A 23,974-nucleotide genomic window follows, 5' to 3' on the forward strand; every position below is an offset into this window, starting at 1 on the left:
TCTTGGAATATAATCGAGATCCCTTTGTAGATTTTCTTTCCGTGTAGAACTAGTGAACCCCGTATGAACCGATCCGAAAGTGATTGGAAAATCAACTACTTGAGTGGCAATACGTGTGTGTAGATATATCTATGTTGGTGTGTACATCGGGGCATCCTCTTGCATTTCGATTTTGTATTCCAAGAACGCTGTTGGTGTTTTGTCCATTGGCGACGTCGCCCCGGTGACGGTGACTTCTTGAGTTATTCCCGCTGTGAATCGGAATCGGTTTTCTATACTTGGAACGGCAGGGATGGATGGCCCAATGGTGGTCAAGCTCATTGCATTTCAATGAGTTCGAGTGAGAGGCAGGCGGCAGTGGTACCGTTAAAGAGCTCATCGATTGCCATTATGATCGGAGGAAGTGTGGCCAATTCGATTGGCAATCATTTAAATGGTCACACTGCAGCAATGATCATCCCACTGTGCGGCATCGTCGTCTCCCATTCTCTCTCTCGCTTTGGCTACAATTTCAATTTCGTTGCTGTTTCTTCTGGATATTGTTGTTATTTTATTATGATTCACACACACCCGCACAAGAAACCAGTTTTTGGGAAGCGGGCGGAATAGAGAGCGAGAGCGGTGGGAAGAGAAAGAGAGCGGAGAATGCCAAACAAACAAGCGGCTTTATTTTAAAACTCAAATTTGTTGCTGGCATTATTTGCTGATGCACTGCAAATAATTGTTTATATAGTTGATAAATAATGAGTAAAAAAATAATAATAATTGTAGATTTTATTTGAGCTCTAAAGACGGTTGGAAATTCTTTAAATTTGTTAAAATTTAATTTTTTTGTGATTTTTAAAACCTAGCATTTGTCATTTTATTCCATTTAATTTTCTTAAAAAGGGATTTATATGAAATTCAATAGTTAGAAATTATTATTTAAATTAAAATCCATATATAAGCTGTACAAATTATTATATAACCACAGCAAAATACATACTGATGAGACTTAAAACAAATGCCTAATTCTCAAACAATTATCTACTGTTTCTTGAACTTAATTTATGTGGCTTAAAGATCAAACTCTTTAAATTATTTTCACTGTGAAACTGAAAAAGATTTGTGACGCAGTCAGTTTGTAGTTGTTTGCCGCCTTGCAGTTGCATTTCTATTTGTAATGTGATAAGGTTTGCTTTTGTAGCTAACGAACGCGGAGCGCCTTCTTCTAGTCCAGAGATACAAATGAAAAATAAATAATATGTATGTTTGCAGTTGATAGGGAGAATGAATGTGGCATATTTATGATTTTGAGAATGTTCGAAAATCAAATGTATAAAATTGGTTTATTGATCAACACGCTTCCTTATCTATAGCTCTCAGCCGAAGAAGAGCGATACGGCTGCAGCAATTTATCTGCCACGATCGTGGTGGTAGTTCCATTTATCAAAGCCCCGCTGACGGATCGTGAGATACGGGGAGTCTTGTACGCATTTTCTTTTCCACTCTCCACTATCCACTCTCCACACATGGCGCGTTGTCTTGGTCTCCGTCTCCGTCTTTGGTTTACTTAACGCGCCGATAATTGAGCTGACCCTATCGCACAGTTAGCATCCGCCTGAGGGATCCGAAAAGAAGGTATTCCATAAATCCCATCCGATACGAGGCGATATACTACCGATCGCTTTCACTTGGCCGTTTTAATTGCATGTGTCTCTTAGGGAAACCCGAAAATACAAAAAAACAAGAAAGGAAGCTAACTTCGGCACGCCGAAGTTTGTATACCCTTGCAGAATGGTTTCGATGTTTATATTATAGATTTAAATGCTGAAAACGCTCACAAAACAGAGTTTCATTACATTTTACCTATACTTATTATGTTTACAGTTTGACAGTTACAGTTTTACATTCCCAACTTTATATATTATATACATTTACCGATCGCTTCTATGGCAGCTATAAGATATAGTTGTCCGATTTTCATGAAATTTATACCAAAATTCTAGAATAATAAAAAAAGCTTATATCTCAGAGTAGATAAACATACGATAAAAAACAACGAAGCTATAATTTTTTTTCCTATTTATTTCTCGATCGTTCCTATGGCAGCTATATCATATAGTCGTCCGATTTTCATAAAATTTTTACCAAAATTCTAAAATAATATAAAAAAGCCATATCTAAATGGCCATATAAAATGGTGCAAAAATGTTGAAAAACAGCAAAGTTATAATTTTTTTTCTACAAATATATCGAACATTTGTATGGCAGCTATACGATATAGTCGTCCGATCCGGCCCGTTCCGACATATATAGCAGTGAGAGCATATAGAAGACTATATGCAAAGTTTCATTCAGATAGCTTTAAAACTGAGGGACTAGTTTGCGTAGAAACAGACAGACAGACAGACGGACAGACAGACAGACGGACAGACAGACAGACGGACAGACGGACAGACGGACAGACGGACATGGCTAGATCGACTCGGCTGTTGATGCTGATCAAGAATATATATACTTTATAGGGTCGGAAACGTCTCCTTCACTGCGTTGCAAACTTCTGACTGAAATTATAATACCCTGCAAGGGTATAAAAATCAAATAAACCCAAAGAGACAAAGAATTATTATGAGTCAAGCGATGAGCAATATCTTTTGGCAGTAGAGTTTCATCATCATGATCATGAGATGATCTCTGCGGTGAACTCGGAGGTCGGTCATCATCTCATCTGGCCAAAAAATAAAAAATGTATTATTGCAAACACACATAATAGTACTACTATATAGGGCTTCCAACCTGATCTCCGTCTGACTTCATCGCCCTGCTTTATATGTAAGTGATATCTCGGCCCACCTATATCATATAGTAAGCTCCCAAAATTGGTATTCTCAGCTATTATGGGTTTTATGTTGAAAACCAACTAAATAATTTAGGCAACAGTTTTGAGGGGAATGTGTGTGCGAGTGTATGTGCTTTATTAAAGACTTTATCAGTTGTTGAACTCTCTTCTGGGGAGGGTCAAACATCGATCACAGAGAACATATTTATTTATGAGGGAGACTGCTTCTGCTTCTGCTGGCATTATCCATCAATCAGAACTTGGGAACATCATGATTGCTATGCATTATGAGAAAATCATTGTAATAAAGCATTATAAGTTATGCTTTGGAAATATGATAAGCTGCTAGTTTTGTTGTGGCACATTTCCAGAGTTTCTCTGGTCATTAAATCTATTTCCTGGCTCTCCCCTTTATATATATACATATATAAAAAGGCAATCCTTTTTCACCAGAGCTTGCTTTTTGCTTCTGTGATTTCATGCTTTCGTGCTTTTGTAAATTCAAAGCTTGGCATGCCTATTCTAGATTTGGCATATCTAGCTCTGGGGGCGTGGAACACCCACCTTGTACGAAATAGGTATAAATGCGCCATATTCGTCTCCTCACCTTCCTTTTTTTTTCATTATTTATATACCTAAACATCATTTTTTTTTCTCGTCTCGTTTGTTTGTTTTGCACGCCACGCCAGTCGGTGGCGAGATTAAGATGATGATACAGTTGCTCATCATCAACGAGTTTTGATCTTATATAGGAATATATTATACTCGTGCGTTGTCTACATTTTGAATGCCACAGAAGAAACCCAAGATGACACAATTTCTTATTCTTTTTATACGATTTTTCTGAATGAATGAATGCGAGGTATCTGTTTGCATCTGAAAAGCGGAAGAGATTCCCTACTGGGAATCAACCTCAACCCTTGCATGTCAACTCCTTATAAAAAAAGAAGGAAAATGAACGTTTAAAATTATGTTTGCTCTAACTCTGGATGAGTCAGAGCCAGAGTGGCTTCCCTGGGTTCACCCTTTTTTCCGGTCAACATTGTAGGTGGCCAGGCCTGCCTTCGACAAGGTCGCTTTGTTTTTTGTTCTGGTGGTAAAAAACTGGTTTCTGATGCCCAGATTCCTTCGGTTAGCTTCAGCGAAGAGTGCACTAAGGGAAAAGAGGTGCATTGAGGCACATTTTGAATAGGTAATAAGCTTGACTTGGCTTAAATTTATATACTCTCATATACTTATTTAGTTTTTTTTATACTCAAAGTGAATTCAATTTATCAAAGTCTATTTTTATATAGATATTAAAAACACGTCTTAAGGCCAGTCATGTGTTATTTATAACCAAATATATATACTATGTACATATAATTATAGAGAGAGGGAGAGAGTTTATTCATTATTCAAGAAAACAGGTCTGCTTATCGCAGAATAGAATTACCTGTAAACATAAGACACTTTTCTTGGAGTGCAGAGCATCATCTTGCTGCTGCTGCTGCGGTAATGAGGCACATGATGAATCATGGATCAGGGGTACCTGCCCCTGCCCCTGCCCCTGCCCCTGCTCCTGCTCCTGTCAGTTTTCTATGTCTCCTACACTGGCAGCGGCGTCTCCGGCTGTTGTTGTTGCTGTTATTATTCTTTTTTTGCGGCAGGTGATGGCTCTACCCTTAGCTGGGCCAAATTCAATCGAGCAGCTGCTCCTTTCTTTTGTTTCGATGGTTCAAGAACAGGTTTCCTGAGTCCAGAAAAAAAATAAAAAAAAAAACAACTGAAACTGAACTCGGAGAAAAGGTTGTACAAGTGCGGGGGAGGATGGACGTCGATGACTGGGAACTGGGAATTCATCATTTGCGGATTAAAATACCTTCCTGAATCACCTGAAACGAGTGGCGGGTCAATGTGATCTCTCGAACAATGCCCAGATACTATATGTTTTACTCAAGTATGAGCTGTGCCCGAGATAATCCTTACTAATGCCCATATCCTGCTCTTTCTTTTGCAGATACCTCCTATGAGAAGGCCTGTCGCCGCGGATCGGCTCCCACAACGCCCATACTGGGCAGCAAACAGCATCAGACGGACAGCACCACCTCGCGTTTCACAAACTTCTTTTCCAAAAAGTGAGCTACTCATGTTATTTATTGTATTTACTAATGTTTACAAATGATTTATGTTTTTATTTATTTTTTTTTTTTTTTTGTCATGGACACACAGATCCAATCCCCTGAAGCGTACCAAGTCGGTGACCAAATTGGAGCGAACCAAGCGAGGTTCCGGCGGACTGAGAGGCTCCCGCTCGCACGAGAGTCTGCTGTCCAGTCACGCCGTCATGTCCACCATAGGTGAGTGTGAATGAACCCATTAAATGGAGCTGCATGCCAGCTGCTTACTTGGTTTACCCTTTAAGTGGGTTAATTATTAACTAATTAACTGAGACTTCAAGATGTATTATATCGAGAGGAAAAGTGCGAACAAAAATATATATACATATACATATATATCGATAAAAGAAAAGAAAATAAATCAAAATATAATGCTTAATGCATTTTATATTATATCATATATCATATCAGACCATAACTAAGTCAAAAAAGCATTGATTTCAATTTGGAAAGCTTCTCTGTGTTAGTTTTTATTAGGCTAAAAAATCGGCATTTAAAATTTGCAATTTAAAAAAATTAAAATTTTTTGTTAATTTTTTGTTGATTATTTTAATGATGTAACCCCTTATAAAATTTTGAAAAAATCGATTTTCTACCAAACATGGCTTATTCGACTCGGCTGCTAATGCTGATCAAGAATATATATGATTTATAGGGTCGGAAATGACTCCTTCACTGATTTGTTAGCTTCTAACTGAAATTACGATACCCAGGAAAGGTCTATTAATCGCATTCTATTTATCTATTTTATCGATAAACAAATATGTATTATATTCCAAACACAGTCTGACAACCTCTATATTTATTTCCAAGAAAGATATATTATATTTCTCGTCTTAATATTAATAATTTTAATGTTTCGATTGAGTCTCAGCCTGAGACTCAAATATCGATACCGTATTTTCTGCCAGCCCTAATTAATATGCCTTTTTTCCTCCTCCTCCTCCTCCCCCCTTTCAGATCTCTCTTGCACGGGAGCTGTGGGCGTGGCACCGGTGCACCAGTCGGTGCTGGGCAGGCGCCACTGCTTCCAGGTGCGCGGCGGGCCGCGTGGCGAGCGTTACTACTCGTGCGGATCGCGACAGGAGCGCGATTTGTGGATCTACTCGCTGCGCAAGTCGATAGCCCCGAATGCAGAGCACACGCGACGCACCGACAACTCACTAAAGATGTGGGTCTACGAGGCGAAGAATCTGCCGCCCAAAAAGCGTTACTTTTGTGAACTGCAGCTGGACAAGACGTTGTACGGTCGGACGTCGGTGAAGCTGCAAACGGATTTGCTCTTCTGGGGCGAATACTTTGATTTTCCGGACATACCGGAGATCAATGTGATTACGGTCAATGTTTTCCGTGAGGTGGACAAGAAGAAGAAGCGCGACAAGTACCAGTTTGTGGGCTCCGTCAAGATACCCATCCACGATGTCACCTCCCGTCTGCCCTGCGAGCAATGGTATCCCATTCTAAGCGACAAGGCGGGCGATAGTCTGGGCAGGACCTCCGGTGGCGGTGGCAGCGGTTCGAAGGATAAGGAACAGCTGCCAACGCTGCGGATCAAGTGTCGCTTCCAAAGCACCGACATCCTGCCCATCAATGTGTACGCCAACTTCCTGGCCTACCTCAAGGAGAACTATAAGCGCGTCTGCGAGACTTTAGAGCCGGTGATTGGCGTCAAGGCCAAGGAGGACATTGGCCAGGCTTTGGTACTGCTGATGCATGCCCAGGGCCTGGCGGGAGCCTTTCTCACCGACGTCGTGGCGCTGGATCTGTTGCGCGTGGGCGACCAGAGGCTGACTTTCCGCGGCAACTCGCTGGCCACCAAGAGCATGGAGGCATTCCTGAAGCTGACCGGTGAACAGTATCTCCAGGACACGCTCTCGGCGCCCATTAACGAGCTTATTCAATCGGAGCGCGACTGCGAGGTGGATCCCACCAAGGCCAGTGGCTCCTCGGCGGGCTCGTTGCAGCGTCAGCAGGCGGCCTTGCGCGGAGCAGTGCGCGGTGCCTGGCAGTGCATCTTCGAGTCGCACAAGCACTTTCCACCGCAGCTTCGCAACTGCTTTGCCACGTTCCGGGAGCGCCTGCAGCTGCTCGGCCGCCAGGATATGGCCGACAATCTGATCTCGGCTAGCATTTTTCTGCGCTTCCTTTGCCCCGCCATCCTGTCGCCGTCGCTGTTCAATATCACCAGTGAACTGCCATCGGCGCGGGCCACCCGCAATTTGACGCTGGTGGCCAAGACCCTGCAGACGCTGGCCAACTTTACCCGCTTCCAAGGCAAGGAGTACTTTATGGAGTTCCTCAATGACTTCCTCGAACAGGAGGCCGGTCGCATGCAGCAGTTTCTGGAGTTTATATCGACGCGGCCAGAGCATCCGGCCCCGGACTCAATCCTCGACTGGGCCGGCTACATAGATCAGGGCAAGCAGCTGTCCATTCTGCATAGTTTGCTTAGCGAGAGTCTGGCCAAGCTGCCGGAGGCCAGGCAGCACGAGCTGGATCCCCTGCAGCATATTCTGGACGAGATCACCAGGGCCCGGGAGCAGGGCAGCCTGGGCGTGGCCATACCCGGTGGCTATTTGCCGGCCACCTCGTCCACGCACTCGATAGCAAGCGAGAATCAGGAGAATCGCCATCCAGGCGGCTTGCAGAGCAATCCAGAGCAGCAGCAGCAGCAACAGCAGCAGCAGTTGCTGCCCCAGCACCAGAGTCAGCTGGCGCAGCCACAGCATGCGATTGTCAGCAAGCCCTTGTCGGCGGAAAGGGGCATCATGCGAGGTGTGCTCACGCCCAATTCGCTGGAGAAGAACATCTTTCGGTACAATGATCCCACAGTTAATGGTTTGCTCCAGCAGCAGCAGCAGCAGCAGTTGCAACAGCAGCAGCCACAGCATCCCCACCATCAGCATCCGCTGCAGCTGCTCTCCAACTCCCAAACCTCGATTGCTGCCAGCAACCAGTACATGAGCTCGCCCGGTGGCGGCCTGCAGCATGCCCAATCGCAGACCTCCATGGCCAGTTCATCGCTCAATGGAAGCAGCAGCAACCTGCTACATGCAGGCCACCAGCAACAGCAGCAGCAGCTTGTCCATCAGCAGCAGCAGCAGCTTCATCAACATCACTGCCCGCCGGCTCCTCAGACGAGTGCCTCCAGCACCATGGAGCGCATGGATCGCATGGATCGCCTGAACTATCCCTATATGGCCCACAATGGCAACGACTACGATGCCAGCACCCCTTCCAGCACACGCTCTAGGACACTGCCACGCAATGGGAATCCAAATGGCTCCACCACCATGATGACCAGCATCAGCAATAACAACAACAGCAACAACAACAATCAGAGCGGCAGCTACGACGACATGCACGGTGAGTTTCAGATACAGATCTCCGGTCTAGACACAAGCAGTGCCTTTGTCTGCAAATCCCCAACGCCCATGATGAAGTCCAGCTTGGGCGGCGGAGGACCATCAGCTGGCGGGCGAAGCCACCACAAGCTGAATCTGGGAATACCCGATCATTCGGGCGGCTATGCGCGCAACAATAACCTCAATCCCAACTCGAATATGCCCAAGAACCTGGAGGATCTTGACGATCTGTTCAAGTATGCCGAGGAGCATGATGTGGCGGAGCCAGGCAGTCACCATCACCATCATGGGCACAGCCAGAGTCAGAGCCAGCAACAACAGCAACAGCAGCAGGGACAGGGACAGGCACAGGGACAAGGACAAGGACAACACCTCAAGCCAGGTGCCAGCGGCAAAGAGCAGCTCTCGGCCAAGAGCAGCCACTGCAGCTCCGGCTATCAGAGCATCTCCACCAATCCCTCGCCCTCGCAGTCATCCAGTCCCGTGGGCAGCCAACTGAAGGCATCAATGGCCAGCGGGCCCAATGCTCCGCTGGCTTTCAAGAATCCCTCCTATCAGCTGCAGCCTCAGACTGGTGGCGGTGGCTCCTCCTCAGCCCTTTCCTATCAGCAGTTGCAGCAGCAGATTGGCAGCCGACTCAAGCCCATTGGAGGCGGCTTGGTGGCCGCCAGAGCGGCGTTCCTCAACAGTGGAGGAACCCTGGATGCGGCCACTTTAACGCCCAGCTCCTCGGATGAGCAACTGTCGGCGGATAACTACTTTAGTTATGCTGCTGCGGCGGCGGCGGGAGCAGGAATTTCCGGCAAGCTGGAGGCACAGCGCTCGCTCAGCGGCGGCAGCAGTTCCTCCACCTCGGCCTCGGCCTCCACCTCGAATCTGGGCAAGAGCGGTAATGGCAGCAGTGCCTATGGACGCCTAAATGGGCCATTAAAGCGAGAGGATGTCTACGGCAGCGGCTATGGCGGCAGCAGTGGCAATGTGGGCTATGTCGGTGGTCACCACCAGCAGCATGCCCAGCATCCGCAGCAGCAGCAACAGCAGCAGCAGCGGGAGCGGGAACTGGAGCTGAAACAGTATGCCGGCAGTGCGACCGGCAGCGTGGGCTCAGCCACATCGGCGGCCCAGAGGCGCCTCAGCCTGGACTCTGCGCGCACGCTGTCCGACAGCAGCACAGACACGGAGGGTGAGTAGTGGTGTGGCCATCTCCTGGTTGACTTACTTTACTTACTCACTTGGCTTTCCAGGTCACGGCCATCAGTTGCAGGAGGGCAAGCGACGCAGGCAGTTGCGCAGCAGCGGCGGCAGCAGCGGAGGAGGAGGAGCTGGGAATGGCGCCTCCACAGAGCAGGGACTAGGCAAGGGCGGCTACGACCAGAACGGAGAGATTCAGCTGCTGCAGCAGACGTTGGACACGTTGCGACACACCCTCGACCGTGATGAGGCGGAGGTGCGGGACGAGCTCTTCGGCCTGCAGCGACAGGCGGGCAGCGCCGCCGGCAGCAATGGGACCAACAACCTCAGCCTGCAGTCGGAGTCCACGATGCGCAGCATTATCGACAGGTGAGAATCTAACCAGTTGTTGTCTCTCGGAGTCCTTCAATGGATGTATTTAATCAAAAGCTACCTGCATTCCTCCCGCAGACTCATCACCATGGAGGAGGAGCTGCGCCGCGAGCAGCTGAAGATGTCGCTGGCGCTGTCGCACAAGCAGCGCGTCATCGAGGAGCAAGGCCAGCAGATAGCGGCGCTAGACGCGGCCAATAGCCGGTTGCTGAGCGCCCTGACAGCCCTGCGTCAGCGGTACGAGACGCAGCAGCAGCAACAGCAGGCACAGCAGCAGCACCAAGCACCACCAAAGAACCAGAAGCCACAGTGAGCGGATGGATGGATGAAGGAGGACACAGAGAAGCAGTAGGAGACCCAAACCACAACCCCAACCCCAACCCCAACCCAAGCCAAGACCAAGACCTAGGATACTGACGGTGGCATCTTTTCGTTGTACACAAAACACACACGTAGAATATAAAACTATATCATCGGGACACCGTCGTGGTTCTCTGGCTTTTTTGTTTATTTTTTTTTTAGCTATTTTTTTTTGTATGCTACACATAAATTATACTACATGTTTAATAATATATAATTACGCATAACATACACATACAGTTATAAATAATTTCTCAATCTATGTTTAAAAACAAAACAAGAACAAAAACCAACCAAGATGTGAAAATGCAAAAAGCAAAAGCTATCGGCAAGCAGAGCAGTAAGATAATCTGAAAAGTAGAGATACAAAAGAAGAAAGTTAATCCGAAATGGATCTGAAATGGAGGAGAGAGCATGGCAGTGTGAAGAAAGAAACAAGAACAAGTTTAAGATAATGAATAAAATTATAACCAAAGTTAGACAAAAAAAAAATGGATACATGTGTTGTGTTTTTACAGTTCTGAACAGAATGCAGCGGAGTGTTAATTAAATTTGGTGTCCTTGTTTGTCATCAGCTGAAAGGCTTCGTTGTCCAGCGGCATGCTATACTTTTGCAACTCGTTGACCAGTTCTGATTCTGTGGAATATTCGCGTCCTCGTCCATAAGCTCCAGCTCCATGACCTCACAGCGCGTTAGCACCTTGATCTGTGGCAAGTGGCGACGCAGCATGTCCTGGGACTGATCTCGTTGCGACTCTTCACCTGCCGCACGCTCTGGCAGATGTTGACCATCTCGTTGACCTCGTCATCCAGTTATGCTCAGATTTGGAAAACGGACGGACGCCTGGCCTCCACATTGGCCCAGCACCAGGGGCCCGCTAGTACGCTCCACCTGTCGGTTTTTTGCTGAAACTATGCATTAAAAGCAAACCCGAAAGCGCCAGCTGCCGGTATTTTTCTGAAGCTTTGTCTGGGTATAAGTCTGCGCTAACTTTTAGATCACATCAGCGTACTCTCGCTTGTTCCTTATTATTTTAGCCCAAAAGATTCACCATTATTTGGGTAGAAAGGCAATTCAGCCCAAAAAATGCAGCATTTTAATGGCAGAACATTTTTAATTGCATACTTTCGCGGTGCACGTACTATTTTTTGTTAATTTTTTTTTTAATTATAGGTAGGTATTTTAGTTTTTTTTTTGTTAATTTTTTTTTTTAATTATAGGTAGGTATTATAATTCTTTTTTCTTGTTTTTAGCTGACGGCATCATGGACTACGCAAGCAGGTTCGCTGAGTGGGCGAGACGCTGGAACATTGGCATCAACAACGCCAAGTCCGTCAATGTGTGCTTTACACTACGCAGAAAAACGAAGCCAGCAGTCTACATCGAGGAGGCCCCTGTATCGCAAAGGAATGAAGCCAAGTATCTTGGAGTGATCTTAGATAGGAGGCTAATCTTTGCGAAACATGTGTCAGCGATCAGAACCCGCATTCGTGCAGCAGTTTCGAAGCACTACTGGCTACTCTGTTCGCGTAGCAAATTGTCACTCGCCAACAAACTGACAATTTATAAGCAGATTATAGCGCCAATCTGGAGATATGGTTGCCAGATCTGGGGGCTGACATGCGATAGCCAGATCCGGAAAATCCAGACTGCTCAGAACAGAGTAGCCAGAATCATCACTGGCTGCGAGTGGTACGTCCGCAACTCCACCCTGCGCAAGGACTTGAAGCTTCCCCTGGTGATGGAGGAAATCAGCATGCAATCAAGTCGCTACCATGACAGACTGGCGCGGCATCGAAACTGGCTGGCCAATAGGCTGACAAGAGGGATAAACCCCAGAAGACTGAGGAGGATGTACCCTGGAGACCTCATTTTTCGGTCGCCTGGGGCCAGAAGTAGACGACCTACAATGGCCAGAATGTGAAGGAAGACACTTAATGTAATCGTACTGTGATGTTACTGCTATTTTTGTAATTGTGATAATGCTAACCGATAAGGTTGCCGGCGCGCCCGATTTAGGGCTGAATTAACAGACACAAAGGACACAAAGGGGTAAACAGCACTCCCCGTATGCCTTAATAAATAAAAGGAAAAAAAAAAAAAATTTTTTTTTAAACAAAATGGCGGCCATTCAAAAAAAAAAATCGATTTCGGGCTTTTTTTTGTAGTTTAGTGTAAAAAAAAATAGAAAAAAAAAATTAAAAAAAAATCTGTTCCGTACCCGAGAATGGTGTCAATTCTGCGTAGATTTCACTTTGTTTCATGATAATCGGTTCAGTTGAACTGGAGATATCATGGCCGCCAGTTCGAAAAACGTGGTTTCGAGATAAACGCGTTAAAAGTTTGAAAAAAGCCCATTTTGCGAAGACCTTGCTTCCCAAAAATGGCTGTCCTTTTGGGGACATATACACAACATCCCAAGCTATAAATAAATGCAAAAAAACAAAAATCGAAAAAAAAAAGTTGCCCAATGAGAAGACCCCCTTAAAACTAATCGAAGGAATCATTTCCGAGCCTATAAAGTATATATATTCTTGATCAGCATCTACAGGCGAATCGTTTAAGCCAACTCCGGAGAAAAAAAATTTTTTGTGATTTTTTCGAAATTCGATAAGGGGTTACATCATTAAAATTCTCAAAATTTGATAAAATTTTGAATTTCTAACTAAGTATGCAGATTTGTTAACCATATAAAAACTAACATAACACCGCTTTCCGAATGCAAATTAAGGCATTTTTGACAGAGTTTTTTAATTTTTTTGCTGTTTTTCTCATTTCAATTACAGACTTTCCATCGTCATTGCCATCGCTCATCAGTACCACCCACCCCGGCCAAAAACCAAGGGAAAAGACCAACGACACAACGATCCGCGAAGCACAAGTTCATCCTAGTCATCATTGTAATTGTTGATTGATGATCATCGGATCGGCAGAGGTGAAGCTGGAGGAGCAAGCAGATGGGATGGCGGAGCTCAAGCGGATGGCAGTGATCGGATCTTGGCTCCGGGCTAGTTGAAGCCCAGCAGGCGTAAAGTATTGGAATATTTATAACTACATTTTAAATGTGTAAATGTAATTGATGGAACATACAAATTTGAATCAATAAAAAAAGGGAAATCAATGTGGAATTGTGTGGTTTATTTGGGGGCCTTGGGATTGTTTGGGGAAAAATCTGTTGAAAGCGAAATTTATTTTTTTTTTTCTGATTTTTCAAATAATTTTTTGAATTTTTAAATTTTTTCTGAATTTTTTACATTTTTTTTTAATACTTTAACTGCCAAATTTGAATTTGAATTTAACTGCCAAATTTGAATTTGAGTTTAACGACGATCAGTTTCAGTGTGACCAGGTGCAGTTGTAAAATAACATCTAAATTTGTATTCAAAAGGTTTGAGTCTCCGCTTACTTGCGCCGGCTCCTAAATGGTTTGAAACTTGGACTTTTTATAACAGTTTATACCAGTTTTCAGTTGCTTGCTTCTGATTTCTGTTCGCCTGTTACTCCAATTTGGGAAACAGGCAATTTGCATGGAAATGTTCGGAAATTTGGATTGGCTGCTGTAGGGATGTTGTTGTAAAAAGGTTGTTGTTGCCATCAAGCTGTTGTTGTCGGCAACAAATAGGTATAAATGCATAAAATGAAATATAACAGTTTATACCAATTATTATTTTTGTCCAAAAGGTTTTATAACAGTTTATACCAGTTTTCGGTTGCTTGCTGCTGGTTTCTGTTCGCCTGTTACCCCAGTTTGGGAAACGGCCAAATTGAATGAAAAATTTGGCTCATGCGCATCAGTGATGCTCATATGCAACAGTGATGCTCATGTGCATCAGTGATGCTCATCTAGCTATTTTTTTGCATTATTGGTAGAAAATGGCATCTCACTAGCTGCCAGTGATGCTCATCTAGCTATTATGCCAATGATGCTCATCTAGATATTTTGCCAATGATGCTCATCTAGATATTTTGCATTATTGGGACAAAATGGCATCGCACTAACTGCCAGTGATGCTCATCTAGCTATTTTGCATTATTGGGAGAAAAAGGCATCTCACTAACTGCCAGTGATGCTCATCTAGCTATTTTTCATTATGGGTGCAATATGGCACCTCACTAACTACCAGTGAAGCTCATCTAGATATTTTGCATTAGTGGGACAAAATGGAGTCTTACTAACTGCCAGTGATGCTCATTTGGCTAGGATGCTCCATTGGGACAAAATGGCATTTCACTAACTGCCAGTGATGCTCATCTAGCTATTTTGCAATATTTGTATTTGATGTTTGTTTCATTTGCCACCGCAAGAATGCCCTTCTATTGAGCTTTTCCAAATTAGCCCACCCAAAAAAAAAAAAACCGCATCCTCCTCATAACTTAAAAATAACACAATTTTTAAGGTTTCTTATTTATTTCAGCTTTAAATAAATAAAAGAAAAAAAGGCATGTGTGAATGCCGGATGTCGTTCCCAGTGGTTTCGGCTCGGTCTTGGTCGCATCCTCGTCGTGCTGCCCCAGCACCTGGTCCGCTTCTGCTCCTCCTCGTGCTGATCCTCCTTGCCAACGCCCTCTGTCTCGCCATCGGCATCCACTTTCAGTTCCTGGCAGCTTGCTGCAATTAAATTTAAAAGGGCGAGATTTATTTTGATAATTTTTGGGAAAAAAAACCTAATTTTTAAAGGTTCATAGCTCAGCCAAAAATGCATGAAATTCAATTCGGAAAGCGGTTCTGAGTTCGTTTTTCTAAGCTCAACAAAGCTGCTTACCCAATTTTACTCAAAGACTCATCTATAATTTATATATAATAAAAAAAAAAATGTGCACGAAACTAAGTTTATATAAACAAAGACATTGGACATGTAGAGAACATGGGCGACCTCTGGCATTGATTCGCGGAAACCATGTAATATTACCTTTTACATTTCCGTGTTACTTTTTCGTTTTAAATGTATTTTACATTTCCGTTTTAAGCCCACTCATAGGTGGCACCAGAAATTAGTTTACCGAAAGAATGGTTTAAAAATGTGTACAAGCAATTTAATTTGAGCCATTTAACAAATTATTTTTCTTAAAAAATGTTTTTTTATGTCTTAATGCTTATTTACACATTAACAATTATTATAAATTTTAAACAATCGCAGGCATATTTTAAATGGTATATTTCGGTTGAATTAATATTTATTTAATCGTAAAACTATATCTACAAATGTAAATCTATTAAAAACAACTTAAACTTTTTGAAAATAGTAACACATTTGTTTAACCGAATTTCTTATAAATAAAGTAAAGTAGTTTTGTTAATATTCCGTATTCTTTTTATTTTATTTTTTCCTTAACTAAAAACGCGGCGACACTTTTCTGCCATCCTGCAGGTCCTGCCATTTATCAATAGGACTCCCTTAAGTGCGGTTTTACCTATGATTTTCCCAATTAACCTGTGTTTGTCCACTCTCGCTTCGTCTTTGAGTCTGGGCTGGCTTTACCTAAAGCCCAAGCCCGAGGATCGCCGGAGGGTATTACGCAATAATAAAAACTGTCACCGACAGAAGAAGCTGGCGCCAGAGCGCGGCCTGGATGAGCATAGTTTCCTTAACCCTTAGGAGCAGGTAAAAATCCAAAGGAAAAAACTGTGACCTAAAGCCGGGCATCAATGGCGGGAAATTCCAGGGGCTTTCCACCCAAACCGGTCATTCATGAAAACAGCTCGGAGCGATAAGTGTTGCGCACACGTGTTGTCAATTACCTGATCCTGGCGATCCCAAAGGATCGGCCCAGGTAGTAAGTCCATCATGGGGTTTTTCCGTTCGCCTTTCTCTGTTTTGTGAATGAAAAGGGTCCTGGGATATATAAAGGCCATGTCGCTGGACCAGAGACAATCAGAAGCCAAGGCAACCTGAAGCGAGCGACAACTCATCGAGTTCTAGGAGAATCTCAAGAATTATTCGAATCCAACTAACAAATACGAGTGGCAACATGGCAGCATCACTCAGGATCACCTTCATCACCATCATCATCATTGTGGCCATTCTGGCTGGCCAAGCGCTGGGCGCATCTCTACCCCTCCCTGAAAGTCCGGAACCAGGACAAGGACGTGCCCAGAGGATCGCCCAGTGCCGGGAGCTGTGCTATCGCCAGTCCCTGCCAGTGATTACGCCACCCTTTCTCTGCCGCTCTCGGCCGGAGTGCTACATGTGCCACGACTATTGCCGCGTCCTGGTCGTGGTCCAGCAGAGTCTGGCCACCTCGATGTGCGCGGATCGGGAGTTCTGCACTCGGGGCTGCCGGGTTGCCTGCTCCTACCATAGCCTCAGGATATTCCAAAAGGAAGCACCAGCAGAAGCAGCAACGGCCAGCGGGAATGCGGTGGTCAAGAAGTGAGGGGGAAAAGCAGCTCTACAGGAATACCTTGGAGTAACACAGCTGGAAAACTAACCGGAACACTTTCCGGATCATTATCCGGCTCACTTGTATATAGTCTACGTTAAGTGTACAGCTTAAAATATGTTTAATTATAGTTATAAATAATAAAAAGATATTTACAAAAGTATAGCTTGTGGGTTTTCAATGGTTATTTTATGGAATATTTGGAAAATGCGGTGAAGGAGCTACTCAGCTTCTAAAAAAAGGATCTTCACGGATTTTTCAATACAATATTTTCTTTAAGAAAAGGAAGGACCTTGTCTTGATCTTCACAACTACCTTTTCCTTAATTTTCCATACAAAAAATCGTTTAAAAACAAGTCAAAATGTAATATATAAAAATATGTCTCAAAACCTTAACCACGATGTCTCAAAATTGCCCCGGAAAACAGGGAAAACGTGTAAACACTTGCCAATTAGTTGTTGCTAAACAAAAATGATTATTAGTTAATAACGAACAAAAAAAGAAAGTCAAGGCAAAGTCGGTGGAGGAGATGGAGGAAGAGGACAGGAGGAGACCCGACTCTTCTCACGAATGGCAACGGGAACGGGAACGGTCAGGGGAACTGGTAACTGGCAAAACTCAAACTGAAAACTGGGAATTGGCCAGGCTGTTGCCGCCAGCTGTTGTGTGTGTTGTGTGTTGGCTTTATTAATCACCGGCAAGCGGGAGGATGAACATGCGCAGGAGCAGGAGCGGCAGCGGGAGCAGGAGGCCCAAAGTCCGCACGAAATAATTTAAGCTTGCATATTGAAGGAGAAGGCAGCATAAATAAAAAAATACAAAAAATTAAATTAAAAATGCGGCATAGAAAAAGGGGCACAACAGGTGGTCAGTTGGCCGGATATTGAATGGTCCTTCGATGGCATATGGCATATATCGATTGATCCTCGATAAGAAGGAGCCAACCTAACGGTCAGCGGGTCTGCCTGAATATATATATACTATAATCGAAACACAAACAAAAGCAGCATCAATATTTTTTGTGACCGACACCTAATTACATAATTACATAAAGGCAGCGTTTGGGTTAACTTTAACACTCTTTAGCCCCCCTCTATATCTCTCTTTCTCTCTTTTAACCGCTACCCGGGCTCTGTGTCACATAAAACCACGGCGAGCGCATAAAAAGCACCAACGATGATCATAAAAAAATCGATTTGAAGTCCATAAAAATCATATCATACAAATTTTTATATGCCATGCTCGTTTTAAAATGTCACGTCCAGCATGGGGACCCGGGTGAAGGGGGGTTGGGGGATTTTCGGGGGCATTAACGAATGAAAAGTGGAAAGAAAACAATATTAACAAAAGGCCAGGTATATACACTAATTTTGATAGGCGATTAAGGTAATGCCCTGACCATGAATTTAATATTTAATTTAAACTTGGGTTAGTGTATTTTATAAAATAAAAAGACAAAATATAGAAAAGTAATTGTAATTATAATATAATCTATGCTAAACCTTCAATAAGGCTATAAAAATATCTATAAATATCAATTTATGGTCTTTGAATTAAAATATAATTATTTAATTTAGGGCAATTTTAAATGTCTTATATTTTTAGACTCCCAAAAAAATATTTCTTTATTTATAAAACAAGTTAAAAAGAATTAAATAATAGAAACATAGCAATAAATATTGATTTTAAAACCTTACATCTAAGAAAAGGTGTACTTAAAATTTAAAAATAAAAAAATTAATATTACAAATAATAATTAAATTAAAAATAATAATTATACATAAATAATAATATATACTATAAACATATAAAATATATAGTATAAAAATTCAGAAAGCATTTTAAAAGTATCTAACATAACAAAATCAATAATATGTTATACAAAATCCTAATTAATTTGAATTGAATTTTTTAAATTATAAACTGTTGGACTTTCTCCCAAACTGATCTTAAAACCCATAGAAAAGTTTATCTACCTCTTTGGAAAAGTAAGAGGATCCAAAAGCGATTTCCAAAATGGAAAATCTAAGCTGCGTCGTTTTTCTTCTTTGCTTTTTTTTGAAAGCAAATTAAAAGCCACGACAAATGGCGCAAGAAGAATGACAGATAAATTTTCCATTGACCAACAGGTGGATGGGCATGGGGGGATTCCTAACTCATCCAGCTCCAGCTCCAGCTTCAGCTTCAGCTACTCCTCCCCACCCACCGCCCCCTCCATCTCGCTGCTACTCCGGCGAATTGAAAACTTTTCTCGATGATGCAATAAATTCACAGATAAATGTTAATTTACGAGTGAAGCGGGGCCGAGGAGTGGAGGAGTCCCAGGCGGGAGTAGGAGCTGGCTGAGAAGGTGGCAACGCACTGCGACAGGCTGTCTGGCAGGAGAAACCCTTTGAGATTATGATTATTGAAATGTTTTTCGTGGCAAGACGGGGGCGGGCGTGCAAATCACGAATTGCTATATCCAAATCCGGATATATACGGCTCCAGCTTCAGCTTCAGCTCCATCTCCAAGTTCAACTCCAGCTACGTATTAATTAATTATAAAGCAGAGGCCCAGGCAGCTGGACAGATGCCGGACACCTCACCTCCATAACGTGCTCGAAGGTGAGAAATCAATTTTCAGTATCTCGCTTTGTGTTTAATATTTTTCCAGTGAAATGCGCCGCCACCGCCGCCGCCGACAACCGACAACCATGATGAGCCTCACTTTTGGCTGAGTTTTCAGCTTCACCTTCGGTTTTTGAGCCCCGGGGCAGCGTTTGTGACTGGAGGAGGTTCGGGCTTAGGTGAAGCTTCAGGTTCAGGTTCAGGTTCAGACTCAGGTTCAGGTGAGGTTCAGGCACTTGCAAAAAATGTTAAAATTAAAAAAAATCTGCAAAGTTCCTTAGAATTTCCTAATTTACAAATTTGGAATTTTAAAAAATCTGTAAAACAATTTTTTCACATTGTAAAATATTTAAAAATATACAAATATAAAAAAATATTAAAACATTATATATAAAATATTATGGTATGTTAAAAACAAATTGTTATATAAACTAAACGATATACTCCTTGCAAAGTTAAATCGATAATCGATAAATATCGATATAATGCTCATTTTTGAGGCCGCCTATATAGTTCATAAAATAGCCAAAAAGTAAAGGTTTGCCAAAAGACATACATTGTTTGATTTGGCCTTTAAATCTTAATTTATTTGTAATAAAAATATATTTTAGAAAATATAGAAAATATATAGAAATTTTTTTTTGAAAAATTTCAAAATTTGATAAGGGGTTACATCGTTAAAATTTTGCAAAAATCTTAAAAATGTTCATCTTAAATATTTTAAAAATTCATATGCAGTTTTTTTAAACAAATAAAAACCAAAACAAAACTGCTTTCCGAATCAAAATAAATATCTTTTTTACCAAGTTATGAAATTTAAAACTTTGAGTTGTCCACAAAAAGTGATCAAATTTTTTCAAAGTAATTACACCTCATTTTTTCGAGTGTTTCTGTGTAGCCCGTGGATTTCTGTTTAGAGGTCTCTGTTCTGGGGCACGTAAATTAGGATAACAACGTGAAACATAATTATTACTTTGGACAGATATGGCAGCGTCTCTCTCTCTCTCTGTGGGGGGATGAGTCCCTGCTCCGGCTCCTGCTGCCAAGATCCTGGACAGGCAGCGCTTTTGTGGCCCAAATAAATGTATTAAAGTTGGTTAACGCCTTCATTTCGGTATACCGATCGGCTGCCTTTCTTTCCTTCTTTATTTTTAAGGTTCCTTGTGGTGCCCCAAGTAGGTGCAATAAAAAATATGAATTGTTGTTGTATTAAGATCCGGCCCAAGCAGCGGGCAAAGATCATTCAATGCTTTTTACGACCCGCAACGAACTTTCAAGCTCTGGAGTTTGCGGAATTCGTGTGAACTTCTCGGCTCTGCATATCGTTTTGTGCGAATTACATACATATATCCGTCGTAGGTCAGGTTTAATTCAAGGGAAATTGGAATGAATATGGATATATGGTGGCTATAAGGAAAACGAGGTAAATGTCAAAGCTTAAGGGGGGTAGAAGTGGGGGAAATTAATAGAAAATTCAGAAATCAAAGCTCTATTTTAACTAAAATCTTATAAATATTTTAAAGCCTTAAAAATAGTGTTTCATAGCCTTAATGTTTCTTTATAAAATAACCCTCTTACTTGCGGCTTAAATATAAATAAATCAAATTAAATTCCCTCTTAAAGCTAATTCAATTAACTCACCTTTGGTGCCCTTCGATTGCTTAATTGGCATTTGATCTCTGGACTCTCATCAGCTAATTTAGGCCCGTCGATCCGCTGGACAATCCCCCACCAGCTGCGATCGCCGGCCACCCGCTGGATCAGCCGAAGCCCCGTTGCATCTCCACAGCTCCCCCCGAAAGCTTCACAGATTCCAAGAGGAAATGCCACGAAATTGAAAATGTAAAACGAAATTGGCAACGAAGTTTTAGTATTATTTTTTGTTTTCTTTAATCTTTTTTTTATATATCTGTTTCTGTTTTCTGTTTCTGGTTTTCTGGCGGAGACCGTGGCCATGCGTAATGAAGACGTTAAGCTTGGAGCCGGGCTCAGGAGGAGCTGGAGTAGGAGCATGAGGCGGCGGTGGAGCTGCCAGGCATACGTCGCCTTGCCGTTAAAGTCCAGTCCCGAGACCAGCCCCAACGCCATGGGCACAGTCCAGCTTCTACTCCCAACTGACCCTCTTTACTGATTCCAGAAACACTGGAAAATATATTTATACATTTTTATATATATTTTATGAAATAAGGAAAACCTTTTATTGTTAAGGGAATTATTTATATAAGGTATAAGATATATGTAATAATTATTAGGCATTTTAGGGCTACATTTAAGGCATTTAATTGAAAAAGAATATAATAAATAAATAAAATAATAAAAAATTAAAAATACAGAAAATTAAAAAAATAATACCTTGTAAAACTAGAATTTTCGTTAAACTTTATTTAATACTTTTCTAGGTTAGTGATCGATAACAATATCGAGTGCCCAGTTTCTTATCGATATTTACATCACATAGTTTCTTAGTGATACCTTATTTATATATTATTTATACTACTTACAACATAATAAAGTCTTTATACAAAAATCTTCGCTGACTTTTAGGTGAGTATCTTTAAGGGGGGGGTAAGGTTAATTCGGTGCAAAAATGGCCACTTTTCAAAAAATTATTGTGGCGGAACGGCTAAAGTTAGCTTAATGAATTAAACACCATATAATAACACAACATTTGAATAATTTTTGAAAAATTTTGTATTGAAAAATATTTCAAAGTAGAGAAGTTATAGGGAATCTCCCGAGTCGCCTCCAAAAAAAGTTGTTTTGCGGTGTACATCCTAACAGTCCACAGGATCATCCGATCTAAAAAAATTATACCTCATTTGTTAAAGGATAAGTGTCCCGAGGTAATCAGGAAGCGTTTTTTTTTTTTTAGTTTTTTTGTGATTTTTTAGGAAATTTGAAAGTCAAAAACCCGATTTTTGACTAAAAAAAAAACGTTATTTCTTAATTCAAAAATATATAAAAATTAAAATTTAAAAAAAGGCTGACGTGAATACCTGAGGAATTAGTTAAAGAATGTGTGTGCCAAATTTCAAATCGATCGGTCCAGTAGTTTTTCTGTAATCGTGTACACCGATTTGAAAAATTGAATTTTTCAGGAGAGCGCTTTAAACTTTGTGATTCCCATGCATTGAACACCAACCGACCTTCGTTCAACTCCGCATAACTTCGTCAATTTTACTCTGATCGATGTAAAACTTATACACAATATTCTTAAGATGTTGAACTTTAAAAATAAAAAATAAAAAAAAATTTACGAAAAAAAAAATTAAATACCTTACCCCCCCCTTAAAAGTATCTTCAAAAGTATCTTTAGAAGTATATATAAGGAAAAATTCTTATCAAAAGCGAATTTTAACAAAAGTATTGCTGGAAGTATCTCAGAAAGTATTATATATATGTATAAGGTAGCGCTTTTACCAAAAATAATTTCCATACTTACAATTTATAAAGAAACTTATAAATTATGTATAAAATAATATTATTTGTTAAATAAACATAAACAAATACAAATAAATATAGCTAAAAGTATCTATAAGACACATTTCCCAGCAAAATGAATTTTCATATAAAAAATATATATAAAATAATATACAAAATGTTGTATAAAATATTCTGTAAAACATACAAGACACAATTCAATAACTTACCATGCTTTTCTCGCCGTGTGCGTAACTCTTTGAGGCTCGTTTCGGTTCCGCTTGCATGTTAACTGAAATGAAAATTCGTATGAAGGCGAGAAATTAATGAATCATTCACACCTGCATGACGGATTGTCTGCATTACTCGCCACTCTCACCTGGGCCTCGGCCTGGGCCTGGACCTCTCTCTCACTCTCCGTGGCGGCACCATTTTGTAGGCAGAGATCCCAAGATCCCTTACCGAGGGCAACTTGGACCAGGTCCCGCGTCCAAGTTGGAGTAAACGTGCGAGTGCGAACGGAGGGCGCGGCCTGGCTGACGCTTCTGCCGAAGGAGTTGCCTTCTAATTTATTTGCCTGATGTGTGTATTACATTTGCGTCCGCCAGCCGTCCTTGTCGCTGTCTCTGTTTGTGTCCCTGTCTCCCTTAACCGGCTGTCCCTGCTGCAATGGTCTTCAAATTGCCTCTTGGCCATACAGAGATGGGCTCTCTGGGAGATTCCAAGCGATGCTGATGATGATGATGATATAGTTGCCACGACACTTGGCACGATCTGGCAAGCTTATATTTTAAGCGATATCAACGATAATAATCGATTTTATGTACACTTTTATCGAATTTAAAAAGGAATTATGAGCTTATTACCTTTTAAGCGGTAGTATGGTCAAGTTTTATTTATATTTTAATTGAATATATTATTAGTTTATGATTTAATATAATATAATTAGTATAGAAATAAACTATTTCTATTTAGGGCTGTAATTCTGCTAATCGATATTCGTTATCGACTGTAGTTATTAACATTTTCCACTATTCACATTCCACGGTGCGTGTGCTGCGTGTGAACTTGATGGATGCACTGCCTCCGCCTCCTGGAGCAGCTCTTGCTTATGCCTTGCTTGCCCCTCGAAGCCCACGGGCAGTTGGTTGTTGGTTGGAAATTAAAATGCACTCGGTAAGTAGTTTTTTCGGGCGTACTCAAAAATGGGCATTCCTAAGCCACCAGAAAAGAGACAGGGGTCAAAGGTGAAAGGTTACAGTTTATATGTATTTTTATTCTGCATTTCTTTAG

General features: G+C 41.9%; 2 protein-coding genes across 10 annotated transcripts in view; both read left to right on the forward strand.

The window, feature by feature from the left end:
* Positions 1-10,752, forward strand: part of raskol (Ras GTPase-activating protein raskol) — a 51,452-nt gene extending 40,700 nt beyond the window's left edge. For 5 of the 9 annotated variants that reach the window (XM_017179200.3, XM_017179201.3, XM_041775110.2 and 2 more), the window contains 5 exons: positions 4,821-4,938; positions 5,033-5,160; positions 5,941-9,528; positions 9,590-9,905; positions 9,966-10,752. In XM_017179200.3, the coding sequence (XP_017034689.1) occupies positions 4,821-4,938; positions 5,033-5,160; positions 5,941-9,528; positions 9,590-9,905; positions 9,966-10,221 (4,406 nt within the window). In that variant the 3' untranslated portion in view covers positions 10,222-10,752. The remainder of the gene's footprint in view (positions 1-4,820; positions 4,939-5,032; positions 5,161-5,940; positions 9,529-9,589; positions 9,906-9,965) is intronic. The other 4 variants (XM_017179202.3, XM_017179203.3, XM_041775111.2 and 1 more) reach the window with 1 other exon arrangement.
* A 5,487-nt stretch (positions 10,753-16,239) lies between these two features.
* Positions 16,240-16,644, forward strand: LOC108083393 (uncharacterized). Its single transcript, XM_017179144.2, has one exon. The coding sequence runs from the start codon at positions 16,240-16,242 to the stop codon at positions 16,642-16,644; it is 405 nt and encodes a 134-aa protein (XP_017034633.1).
* Positions 16,645-23,974: the final 7,330 nt, after the last annotated feature.

Source organism: Drosophila kikkawai, chromosome X (genome assembly GCF_030179895.1).
Source record: "Drosophila kikkawai strain 14028-0561.14 chromosome X, DkikHiC1v2, whole genome shotgun sequence".
In the NCBI taxonomy this organism is placed as follows: Eukaryota; Metazoa; Arthropoda; class Insecta; order Diptera; family Drosophilidae; genus Drosophila; species Drosophila kikkawai.

Coding starts and splice junctions, on each gene's coding strand:
- LOC108083393 (XM_017179144.2), top strand. CDS start 16,240: ATGGCAGCATCACTCAGGATCACCTTCATCACCATCATCATCATTGTG.